This window comes from Chinchilla lanigera, unplaced genomic scaffold, assembly GCF_000276665.1.
Source record: "Chinchilla lanigera isolate Chin_1 unplaced genomic scaffold, ChiLan1.0 scaffold00089, whole genome shotgun sequence".
NCBI lineage: Eukaryota > Metazoa > Chordata > Mammalia > Rodentia > Chinchillidae > Chinchilla > Chinchilla lanigera.
In genome coordinates, this window is record NW_004955490.1 from 8010768 (window position 1) to 8024186 (window position 13419).

A 13419-nucleotide genomic window follows, 5' to 3' on the forward strand; every position below is an offset into this window, starting at 1 on the left:
TATATATATATATAGCTGCCTGAAAAAAATGAAATGACTTTAAACTGGCCCCTTTTCAGGAGAGTAGGCATTTCAAAAGAATATTAGGAACCTACCGCTCAGCAATATTTTTTGCAGACTGTAGAAACCGTGCCTGGTCGTTTTCTTTTAGGATATGCTCAGCTTGATTGATGAGGACTGTTGACCGTTCAAGACACTGACGACAATTAGCAACCTGCTGGGCTAACTTTCTCAGTTTCATAACCTTAAAGGAATTAGTAAAAGAAAAAGCAAAATAAAACATACAGTGCTTAGTTTAAAATAACAAAACAACATGAAGGAGATCTGCTGTAGTGATTCTACATATAAGGCTTATTAATATCCCAGGGTCACTGTACTAACGACTCACCTTCTCACCCTACCTGCTAAGTCTCTCTTGCCAACCCCTCCTTCTCCAATCTACAGCTTGCTCACTTGCATTGCACTCAAGCACAGACTATCAGTTATCTTCCTCCTGTTTGTATTAATAACATTAATTTTTCTAATTATAAAAGCAATACATGCTCATTCTAGAAAATTTTAGAAATAAAAAGCATAAAAAGAAACTCTACAACTCAAGAGATCACCATTTTTGCTATCAATGTATCTTCACATACATGTTTAATAAAAAGTACTTCATTTTTTTCTTTACTCATATCTTCTATGCATACATTTCTCTAAGCGTCTTAATGCATATCTCTGAGTTAACAAACCTGTATTCTCGGAAATCTTAATTCCTATGTTAGCTGGAACCACCCAGCATGGCACAAAATATTGGTCATCAAACCAGGCTCCTGTAACTTTTCATATTTTAAACAGAAAGAATTTACAACCACTGATGTTGAGCTGCAGGCCAATACGTCTAGACTGTTTGGAAGCTCACACCTGACCTTTTGACCACGGTTCAGTTCTCAGGTTATAAACCTGGGTCTTCATTGCCTTTCTCTGTCTCCTTTCTCTTTAATATCTAATAAACGAAATAATTCCTATCATTTTCCTGTTAGCAGTGCCTATTACATTCTTTCTTTCCATGTGTGCTGTCTGTCATTACACTGATTTTGATCTTCAACAACTAATACTAAGAATCATTCCATAAGCCTTCTAAGTTGATACTGCAACATTATCCTGTTTTGAGCATCCCCGCACACATCTGTTGTATCAGTCTTCTGGCTTCCTAAGGACGTCAATAACCAATATATAATCAACAATCAAGTCAAGGTATAGAATGTTTCCATAATTGTCATCATTTTTATTGGATTGCCTCTTCTTCAATGGTTTCCTTTCTATCTCATTTCTTCTTGCCTTCTTAATCCAAATTCAAACTGCAGTCATCAGGCTTAGACTTTGACATCTGTAAAAAGTCAACTCTGCCTTGGCCTCACTGAAATGCTATGCTTTACCTTTGTCTCTTTGATTTTGACAGCAATCATTTGTTTCCTCTGCTGGATGATCTCTACCAACTCGTCACATTCTTCCATAAGTTTTGCCTCATGCATAGCAGTATTCACCTGCCAAGAAAGTCCAGAGTATTACACAGTGATTGTTGTCTTTGTCCCCTGCTGGCTCTAAAAGGTTTGGACTGACAGCTAAACATGCACAACTTCTTCCATACCTCCCTCGATAAGATCCACTCCTAGAAGAAGAGTAGAGATGATGATATTAATGATGCAAGGGCATTGAAGCACGACAGATAGGAAGCTCTCCAGGCCTCTGGTAGATCATGATGGTTAATGGAAGGCTGGGCAGAAGGACAGATGAGATGGGGGCATGTTATTCCCACTGTGCCATTCCCTTTACTCCAGCACCCTGGCCTCCTGCTGCTCTTTTGGAAAGAGGGTAAGGAGATTCATTTATGTGAAGAAAAGAGAAGCCTCCTCAACAGGCACAATAATATTAAGATAACACTGAAACAACATACTTTTATTGTTCTGACAAATCGTTTTCAATTTTTCTTGTTCCTTTCCAATGTTTAGATATATAAATGTGCACATATATTTTCACATCAAATATATGAACGTGTAGCTGGGCACGGTAGCACATACCTATCGTAACAGCTCTCTGGAAGGCTGAGGCACTATCACAAGTTTGAGCCTAGCTTGGGCAACTTAGGGAGGCACTATTCCAATTTAAAAAAAAAAAAACAAAGGTTGGGGTTATACAACTCAGAGTAAAATCCTGGGTTCAATCCCCAGTAATAGATAGATTATCTATCTATCTATCTATCTATCTATCTATCTAAGAATGCATAGATTTTTTCACATAGTTCTCATCACATTTTATTAATATTTCTTGCCTTGAAGAAAAATTTCTGTCCAGTATCTGAGTATCTTTCTTATTTTGATATAGTAGCTATACCAAAATATCTCTACAGTAATGTCAGGGTAGCATTGGGGAAAAGGCTACTATTCTTCATTCTTTCTAAGGACTGACTTTTCTTCATCTCTATTACTCTTGCTATTGGATAGTACAGAGCCCCCAGCAGGAGCTAAAATGAGAGCAGGGACTATTTGAGCTGCCCAAACACAAAGGAAAAGGGAAGGACAGGGAAGAAACATCTCTCAAACACGTAATGTACCAAGTACTTTATAGATAAATATTTCGTATAATTATTATTACAACTTTATAATTAGGAACCATGTTTATTCTCATTTTACAGATAGAGAAACTGGGGCTCAGAGAATTTTTGTAACTTGCTCTAAATCACACAGATATTAAGTGGTGAAAACCAGAATGCAAAGCAAGTTCTATCAAGTGGAACCGCTGAGGTCAGTGGGTTGCCAGACAAGGCTCAGTTCCACTTCAGCAGCACACAGAGCAGTCACACAGGGGAGTACAATCATTCAAAATGTCTCTTCAATAACCACTTGAGCAGATCTCTAAAAGGGTGAGGAATAGACAATGGGTTACCTAAGCACCAAGGGGCTGTGCTGCATTGGCAAGGGAGGGTTGCTTTTGCAATTGGTATCTCTTTTCAAAGGGTTCTTGTACATACTTCAACCCTAGCAAAATATCTGTCCTTGGTCCTGCTGCTTCCTCTCTCATCCTCTAAGGTCCCTGCTTGCTAATATTCTCTTTATATTTTAACCAAAATACTCTTGCTAATGAGTGACAACTTTATTTTTATTTTCCAGGGAGAAATGCCACATGGTAGCATCTCCTTATTCTGAATAAACGGCCCCACTCTGGCCAGTTACTTATTTTTATCTGATTATCTCTTAGATTTCTTTTCCCTTTCCTTAAATCAGATCTACCTTTCCAAAGCACATATCTTACCATCTTACAGAACTCCTACTCATCTGAGAATAAGAGATGAATCCAGTTCTCCCTGGGTCCTTGCTCAGAATATCTGGAAACTTAATAAACTTCTCATTTATAGGTTTTCCTTCAGGCTGCTGCCTGAAATCAACACTTTGTTACTTATGATTTTGTTCCTGGAATAACCTTTACACAATACTCATTGTATGTCAGAAACTACTTTAATCAGCTTACATATATCAGTGCCCTCAATCCTCCAAACAATCCTACAAGGCAGGTATCATTATTGCCATCTGACATACAAGAAAACCTAAGCACAAAGAGATTAAATGACTTGCTCAAGGCTACACATCTAGCAGTGGTACAGATAAGATACTGATCCAGATAGTCCAACTCTTGATTCAAATTTTTAACCATTATACATATTGAACGTCCAATCCGATGTAACAACATCCCTGTCTTCGGTTTCTGACAATTATTATCACTTTCCCACCATCCATCTTTATTCTGTCATCCCTTTTCTTTGGTCATTTCAGACTGTCTGCTGTAGCCCCCAGAATACCACAGCTTTTGTGCTCTGTGCCTTTGCCTGAGGCTATCACTTTACTAGGAATGGCACATCTTCATTTACTGAACAAATTTCTACTTATCTTTTAAAGCCCTACTCAAGGATCATCACTTCTGTAACTTCTGTTCATCTGTCCCTATTTATAACTCCATAGCACTTTATATATATTATTATTCACTACCTGACATCATCGTAACTATATTAGTCTGTCTTCCCATTTAAATATGAGCTGTGGAGGCCAGGGATTGTCTTTTATTTGACTCTATCTATCTTCAGCATAGTAACTGACACGTAGTATGTGTTAAATAAATATCTACTGGGTTGAATTAATGGTAAAAACTATATTTTACTACATGCTAGACATGTCTACTTGGTGTGCAAGTTATCCTAAGCTCTGTGTACTATATCTAAACATAAAACTTAACGTCTTTTCTCCAAATCTGTCCTTCATCTCTGATTTACTATTTCTTTTTGTCAGTGCTACTGCTATTATTGCAATTATTCAGTACAGTAAAACTGTGACTTCTACTCCTTTATCCTTCATATAAATTCAGGGCTGGGGATATAGCTCAGCAGCACAGTGCCTGCCTAGCAAGTGCAAGGTCCTGAGTTCAATTCCTGATGCCAAAAAAATACGTATAAATTCAAAGTAATTCCAAACTCCTTCCCTCTTTTGCAATCTCACTATAATTCCTTGAGGATTAAGATGAAGACCTAGGAGGAACACCAAGATGGCAAAGTGGTAAGCAGCAAAGAAAGAGCCTCTCTGACAGTCACCATCCAGATGCTGGAATATAGCAATGTTAGGAATCAAGAAGGAGGGAAGTGGGTCCACTGGATCCAGGAAGGATCTGAAGCATAAATTGAAGCCCATGGAGAGAGCGAAGAGAGAAACTTCAGCGAATAAGGAGGTAGCTGGCAGCGCCTTCTCCCAAGACAAGACTCATTGTGCAAGAGGAGCAGTTCAGACCTGCAGACATGCAGTGACTTCTGGCGATCCCAGAGGCCTCCATGGAAAGACACAGCAGTGGAGGGGAGCAGTGGACTTGAAGGACTGCACTAGCTGGCAGTGAGTGCTGAGGGCTCACCTGTTCCATGCAAGAGAGCAGTTGGCTAGAATTCACAATTGCTCCTGGCTCCATCTAGTGGCTTTCAACTGAGCTCAGGCCCATGGAAGATACACTGACAGCCATAGGCCTAATGAGTTTGGTCTTGGTCAGAAGGTGCAGGCTCACTGAGATTACCCATTACCCCACCAAAAAGCTGCTGCTGACTTGCTGGGATAAATCAACAGAGATCAAGACTCTGTCCCCACACATTGTCTACCAGTGACAGCAGAGACATAACTGGAAGTAGACTGCTTTTTCATTCTATCTCATGTTTTTGTTGTTGTTGTTGTTGTTGTTGTCATTTTGGTTTTGGTCTTTTCTCCATTTAAGATCTACTTTTTTATATGAGTATGAATGTGGTTTCTAGCTTCTTTGTGGTTGTGCTTCTGTTCTGTTCTTCTTTTTATCTCTTCCTTCTCTCTTTCCCCCCAGTCTTCTGCACCAGTTTCCCAAAATTAGCATGATCCCCTTTTGTCCTCCAGCCTTACTTCTAATCTCTTCCTCTTCTTCCACTTCTATACTTTCTCCATAACTCATTTTAAATTTTAACCCCTGAGGGTAAAATTGTCATATTAAGTAGTTGTATACTGCATTTAATTTTCTGGTTTGCTTTACATTTTGTTGTATAACCACAAATCTACTTCCTACAGTTAAAGGTGGCAAATTAATGGTTAGCTCAGTTTGTTATTTTCTAGGTTGAGTTTGATGCTATTGTCAGGGCTGATGGTGCCACAATATCCAATAGTGACATATGTTCTACACAGCTGTTCTTCCTGGTATTCCAAGACTCAGATTGACTAAGGGTCACAGAAAATACTATGGCACAGTGCCAAAGAACCATGGGCTGGGCCAAACAGGTAGCAACTTCTAATCCCCAACAATTGAAGAGGTGAGATCTTGCAACAGATTCAAACCCCCAAAACCACCTACCCCTGGAAGACACCTCACAGAAGTGGTCATTTCCTAAAGTTTCAAAATATTAGCAATAAAGCAACCCACTAAAGACAATATAGAAGCATCACCCTAAGAATTAAGCTAAAAAAAGAAAAGAAAATGAGAAGACACTTAAACAAGATGCAACCCCAGACATCTAGTTCACCAAAGGCAAACCCAGAGGGCAGAAAGGTGGGCCAACCCAAAAGCCACCCACCTAGCTTCTCTGAAGTGTTAACAACAAAGCAATTGAATGAGGCTCTAGAAAATATCAAATCAGAAATAATTTCTCAGATAACTACAGAGATGGTAACCACAATGAAAACCATGTTTAGTGACCCTAGAGCAGATACAGACAAAAAATAGAGGAATTTAAGAAAATTATGGAAGCCAAGAATGCTCAGCAGAAATGGAAACCTTAAGGCAGGTTCAAGTAGATATCCAGGAGAACAAAAATTGCATTGATAGTATCTGCAGCACATTAAGCCAATATGAAGACAAGATCTCAGATATAAAAGACAGGCTGTGGTTAGCGATTAGGAAAAAAAAGATTTCTTAAAAACAGCAAAGAACCATGAGAAATCAATACAGCAGCTGCTAGATGAGGCAAAAAAGAATAACTTAAGAGTGATTGGAGTCAATGAGAGAGCAGGAGATAGCTCAAATGCTATTAAAAGAACTGCTCACAGACGTCATGGCAGAAAACTTCCCTGGTAGACAAAAAGAATTTGACATACAGGTAAGTGAAGTATATAGATCTCCAATTAGCCAAAATCAAAAAAACTACAGCTAGGCATATCATCCTCAAGATTCCAGAAATTCAACATAAGAATAGCATCTTAAAACCTGTTAGACAACAGAAACAAATCACCTATAAAGGAAAGCCCATCAGAGTCACAGCTGACTTCTCAGCACAAACCTTCATGTCAAGAAGAGCTTGGAACAAAGTATTTCAAGTTCTAAAGGAAAACAACCTTCAACCCATATTGATGTATTCCACAAAACTATCCTTCAAAAGTAACAGAGAAATAAGATACTTCCATGACAAAGGACATCTGAGGAAATTTATGACCACCAAACCAGCACTCAAAAATGTTTTGAAGCAAATTCCAGAAAGAGATAACTAGGATTACAATTCCATGAAACTCAACAGAAAGAATCCACCAGGCTATCCAAACAAGTAGAGGGGGAAGAAAAGAGGGGGAGCTGACAACAAGAAAAAAAAATGACAGGGATATGTCAATATATATCAGTTATACCTATCAATGTTAATGGTCTCTATTCACCAATCAAAAGACACAGACTAGCAGAATTGATCAAGAAGCAAGATCCAACAATATGCTGCATAAGAGAAACACATTTAATTCAAAAATAAATTCACAGACTGAAAGTCAAAGGGTGGAAAACAATACTCTGTAAGACAAGAACCCATTAAAAAGCAGGGGTAACTATTCTATTGGCAGACAAAGTGAATTTTAAGCTGGGACTGATTAACAGAGATAAAGAAGTTCACTATATCCTTGTAAAGGGAACAATCAAAGAGGAAGAGATAATAATCGTAAATATATATACAACAAATACCAGTGCAACCAGCCATATAAACCAAATATTAACAGGCAAGAAAAATCAAATAAGCACTAATGCCACTGTATTGAGGAATCTCAATATCCCACTGTCTCAAAAAGACAGATCAACTAGACAAAAAATCAATAATGAAATATTAGAACCAAACCAAACTTTTAAACAAATGGACTTAGTAGATGTCTACAGAGTATTCCATCCCACAACATCAGCATACACATTCTTCTCAGCTGCACACAGGACATTTTCCAAAATAAACCACTCATTTGCTCATAGAATATGTTTAAGTAAATGCAAATCAACTGAAATTATCCCATGCATATTATCAGACCAAGGTGCAATAAAATTGGAAACACGTGGCAAAGGAAAACACAAGAACTTCATAAACACATGGAATCTAAATACCATCCTCCTGAACAACCAATAAGTCACAGATGAAATTAAAGAAGAAATTAGACAGTTTCTACAATCAATTGGTAATGACAATAGAACATACTGGAACTTATGGACACAGTGAAAGCAGACCTAAGAGGGAAATTTATCACAATGAATTCCTATATCAGGAAAATCGAGCAAGCACAAATAAACAACTTAATAGTGAACCCCAAACTTCTAGAAAAAGAAGAGCAGGCTAAGCCAAAAGCTCTTATGAGGGAAGAAATTATAAAGATCAGAGCAGAAATTAACACATTGTATACTAAAAAACAATACAAAGAATCAATGAATTGAGTTGGTTCTTTCAAAGATTAAATAAAATCAACAAACCTTTATCCAACCTTATCAAAAAAGGAAAGCAGACTCAAATCCACACAATCAGGAACGAAATGGTGAAATCACAATGGACTCTGCAGAAATCCAGAAGATCATCTATCTATACCTACTTTCAAAAACAGTATTGTAATAAAATGGAAAATGCAGAAGAAATGGATAGACTCCTAAATACATATCAATTACCAAAGCTGAATTAAGAAGATATATAATGCTAAATAAACCAATGTCAATCAATAAAATCAAAGCTGTAATTAAAAACTGACCAACAAAGAAAAACCCAGGCCCTGATGGATTCACTGCTGAATTCTACAAGAAATTTGGAGAAGACCTAACACCACCACTTCTCAAAACCCTTTAATGAAATTGAAAGGGAAGCAATACTACCAGATTCATTCCTGGAAGCAAGCATTACCGTGATACCAAAACCAGAGAAAGACCCAACTAAGAAAGAGAATTACAGGCCAGTCTCCCTAATGAACACAGATGCAAAAATCCTCAATAAGATACTTGCAAACAAAATGCAGCAAATCATCAAGGACTTTATACAGCATGACCAAGTGAGATTCATCCCAGGGATGCAGAGATGGTTCAACATATCTAAATCAATAAATGTAATACACCATATTAATAGAACCAAGGACAAAAATCATATGATCATCTCAATAGATGCAGAAAAAGCTTTTGACAAAGTCCATCACACATTCATGATGAAAACCTTACAGAAAATTGGAATAGATGGTGTTTATCTCTATCTGATAAACACCATCTATGAGAAACCAACAGCCAACATCATACTAAACGGACAAAAACTAAAATCTTTCACTCTAAAATCAGGAACAAGACAATAATGTCCACTGTCATCATTCTTACTGTATATAGGTCTGGAAACATTAGCCAGCACAATTAGACAAGAGAAAGAAAGAAAAGAAATAATGATAGGAAAGGAAGAAGTTAAATTATCATTATCAGAAGATGACATGATACTCTACATAGGAGATCCCAATAACACCACTAAAAAACTGCTAGATTTAATAAGCAAATTCAGTAGCATATCTGTACACAAAGTCAACACTCAAAAATCAATAGCATTCCTTTACATGAATAACAAACTCACTGAGAGAGAAACTAGGGAAACAATACCTCTCACAATAGCATCCAAAAAATTGAAATACCTAGGAATTAATCTAATAAAGGATGTAAAAGACCTCTACATTGAAAACTACAGTACTCTGAAAAAGGAGATTGAAGTGGTATCAGAAAATGAAAAGGTAGCTCTTGCTCTTGGGTAGCAAGAACCAATAGCATGAAAAGGGCTATACTTCCAAAACTGTTATACAGATTTAATGCAATTTCGATCAAAATTTCAATAATATATCTCAGAGAATTAGAGAAAATAATCCTAAAATTCATTTGGAACCAGAAGAGACCTACAATAGCAAAGGCAATTCTGGACAACAAAGGTAAGGCAGGGTGCATCACAATCCCTAACTTGAAATTTTACTATAAAGCTACTGTGATAAAAAACAGCATAGTACTGTCAAAAAGTAAAATGAGGCCCAAAGATACATGGAGCAGATTAGAAGATGCAGAAACAACTCCAGACATATTCAGCCACCTTATCTTTGACAAAGGTGTCTTTTCTGGGTATCTTCCCAGAAGAATTGAAAGCATCATACCACAGCCTCTTCAATAAATGGTGCTGGAAAAACTGGCTCTCTATACAAGCTAAAGATAAAAATTGGATCCATATCTTTCACCATGCACTAAACTAAATTTGAAATGGATAAAATATCTAAATATTAAAACAGAAACATTTAATCTGCCAGAGGATAGAATAGGTGAAACTCTTGAAGACACTGGTTTAGGCCAAAATTTTATAAATAAAATTCTGATTGCACAGGAACTTATCACAAAGAATCCACAACTGGGTTCTCATCTAATTAAAAAGATTTTGTACAGCAAGAGAAACCACCAACAGAGTGAAGAGACAACTCACAATGCAGGAAAAAATGTTTACTACCTGTTTCTCAGACAAAGATTACTATCAAAAACATATAAAGAACTCAAAAAAATCAGAACTCCCAAATTTAAAGATCCAATCCAAAAATGGGCATCTGAGATGAACACACACATCTTCTCACATGAACAAATACAAACAGCAAATAAATTTATAAAAAAGTATTCAACATAACTGGTCATTCAAGAGATGCTAATTAAAACAATACTGAGATTCCATCTCACCCTGGAAAGAATGGCTATTATCAAAAAATCAACCAATAACAAATGGCTCACCAGAGATGTGGAGGAAAAGGAGCCCTTCTCCACTGTTGGTGGGAGTATAGACTACTGCAACCACCGTGGAAATCAGTGTGGAGATTCTTCAAAAAACTAGGATTGGAGATCCAATTTGACCCAGCTGTTCCCTTTCTGGGTCTTTTCCCAGAAGAATTAAAAGCATCATACCACAGCAATATATGTGCACCCATGTTTATAGCAGCACAAATTGTAATTGCTAGATCTTGGAAACAACCCAAATGTCCATCAACTGAGGAATGGATTAAAATGATGTGGCCTTTTTATACAATGGAGTACTACTCAGCCATAAAAAAGGATAAACTGGAGATTTTTATAGGTAAATAGATGCAACTCGAGACTATACTCATAAGTGAAATAAACCAGATGCACATGTGCAAACATCTATTGTCTCCCTAGTATGTATGAGAAGCTGAAAGAGTAAATAAGATACAAAATGTACAGTAGATATTGTAAAATGAGAAGAAACTTGAAAAGGAAAGAGAAAGTGGGATGGGGGAATGGAGAAAAGAAGGAAGAGAAAAGCAAAAAAATGTATATATATATATATATATGTGTGTGTGTGTGTGATAGTTAATATAGTTATACTACTAATTTAGTTCATTGAAAAAGTTTGAGAATATTCTTTGTACAATTAAATGTTGATATCTTGTACTCTGAGTAACCAAGTTAAAGACAACAACATACAATGTATTAATCATTCTTATTGTCCTATTATCTTGTTTTGAAATTTTGTTTTATTTTTTCTGTTTAAAATTTAAAAATGAGGATCTGAGCCAATGAACCAATAAGTCGAGGTGCTTATCACCCTTTTGAAATATTATTGCAAAAACCTCTTTAATCTCCCTATTCTAGAATCTTTCCTTTGCCACCCATCCTCACAATCCTTCTTCTACACTAAAGCCAGGAAAAATCATCACTATCTTCATTGTCAAACATGTATTAAGCATCCTTGTGTGAAATGTTATGCCAAGGACTCTGCCCTCAATAAACTGACAATCTAGTTGGGGAAGAACTATATATGTATAAGACAAACCAGTGCTTAAGTTAAGGTACCTTAAGTTAAATAACAAGTGATGTAGGCAATAATCACAAAACTTGAAAGTAAAGATCACACTCTCAATGTGGAAATGTAGAAAAGATACATGAATAAAATGTAATTTGTATTGAACCCTAAAAGTGGACTAAAGTTTAGATTTTTAAGGCAAGAGTGTGGGAAATTTCAAATCAAACAATAGGGTTTGAATGATACCATATTGACAAACTTTATTCTTTAGCCAATATGATGTCTTTGAAAAATATTTTTGAGGGAAAGAAAGGTAAAATAGTGAGAGGATGCCTATAATTTACTTTTTTAAAGAACAGGCGTGGAACTGATTGGATGGAGTAATGGTAAGATTGAGGACGCAAGTTAGAACATTATTGTGATACGAAAAGGGTCTAGCCAAGGAGAATAACAGGAATAGAAAGGAAAGGTCAAATATGAGAAGTATCCCTTGGCACAAAAATCTTCAATTAGCCAGCAAGCTCCTTGAAGAAAGATTTTACACTACTTTGTTCCTCCCACCATACTCGGCATGATGCCTTCTACATAATGAATGCTTATGAAACACTTACTGATTGCTTTAGCACAGTAAAATATCAAAATAAGAATGTCAAACAATAGAAAATACATTCTAGTAAATGTCCTTTGTAAAGAAAATGTAGGCTGAAGTGTGGGAGCTATGGTTGGGGTGTGGGGACAGTTGCATCAGGGGAAGTAAAACAATTAGGCACAACTAGTACAGTGGAAAGTTGGTTGAGGAGGCAAAATCCCAAATGAAAAGTAAAGCAGTGATCTTAAAATCTTTCCATGTCAAGAAGCAGCCCGAAAGAGTAGGATCTTTAAGTGTTGTTTGAACAGAAAATACTCCAGGGAAAAACTGTCTTCATGATGTGAATAAAACAACTTGAATTGTTTGGAAGGCACATGAAAGCCCTGGTGTTCTATCTGCAGTTTTGTTTGGAAATGCAGTAAGGTATTTCACTTGCATATTAACCCTTAGCTGAATATAACTGGGCTCATCTTTTTAAGTGTCCCAGCTTGGTTGTTTGGTTTGTGGAAGACCCTGAGTCTTTATTCGATCTTTTTTTTTTTTGTTTAGGATTAGTGGGTTTGGCTAATAGCTTTATATCTTTGGAAAAATATATTCTCCTTTAAAATACCATTAGCGTAATCTTGGCAATCTACATGTGCAAATCCACCCACCTCAGAAAGACTTTCTGGAGACATGTGATGCCTAAGACTAGTCCCAGCCTCAACCTTCCAAGGCCTAAGCGCTAACGAGGTACAGTAGCCTGTACCCAGGTGCTCCTCTCTGCAAAGATCTCTCTTTCTTCTCTAACGCAGCAAGAATTTGACTTGCACATTTTTTCCAACTGCCCATTCTACCATATTTCTTGTAGTTCTTTCCTATTTCCCAGACAAAAGACTACAGAAGATGACACAGTCTTCCCAAATTTCCACCTTTCCCTATTAGAAACACACAAGTTCTTTAATAGAAGAATCTTACTGCTGGCCACTATAAAAAAATAAATATGTAGGAGTTTGCAAAAGCTACACATTACAAAAATTCTTTTGGCAGTTGTTTTGATTCTGCATTGAAATGTCAAGGGCCTGGACCTTTTTACACTTAACTTCTTTCAGAGATGCTACTGGATGGTTTTTTTGGAAGTCGCTCCTCTGCTCGCCTACAAGTATTTTATCCTAGCTTTAAAGTCCATCAGCCTTTCACCCACCACGCACCCATGGGAAACTTCCCACTAACGCCCTTCCCTTAGCTCAGTCGCATCCATCGGTCTGTCGTGTGCTCTACGGGAGTTCAGAAGATA

At 37.0% G+C, this 13419-nt stretch overlaps 1 protein-coding gene across 5 annotated transcripts in view; it reads right to left on the minus strand.

The window, feature by feature from the left end:
• The window catches only part of Mid2 (midline 2), a 191142-nt gene that overhangs the window by 32997 nt on the left and 144726 nt on the right, over positions 1 to 13419 (minus strand). For all 5 annotated transcript variants that reach the window (XM_005404684.2, XM_005404690.2, XM_005404688.2 and 2 more), the window contains 2 exons: positions 1419 to 1526; positions 96 to 244 (listed from right to left, as the gene is read on the minus strand). In XM_005404684.2, coding sequence (XP_005404741.1) covers positions 96 to 244; positions 1419 to 1526 — 257 coding nt within the window. The remainder of the gene's footprint in view (positions 1 to 95; positions 245 to 1418; positions 1527 to 13419) is intronic.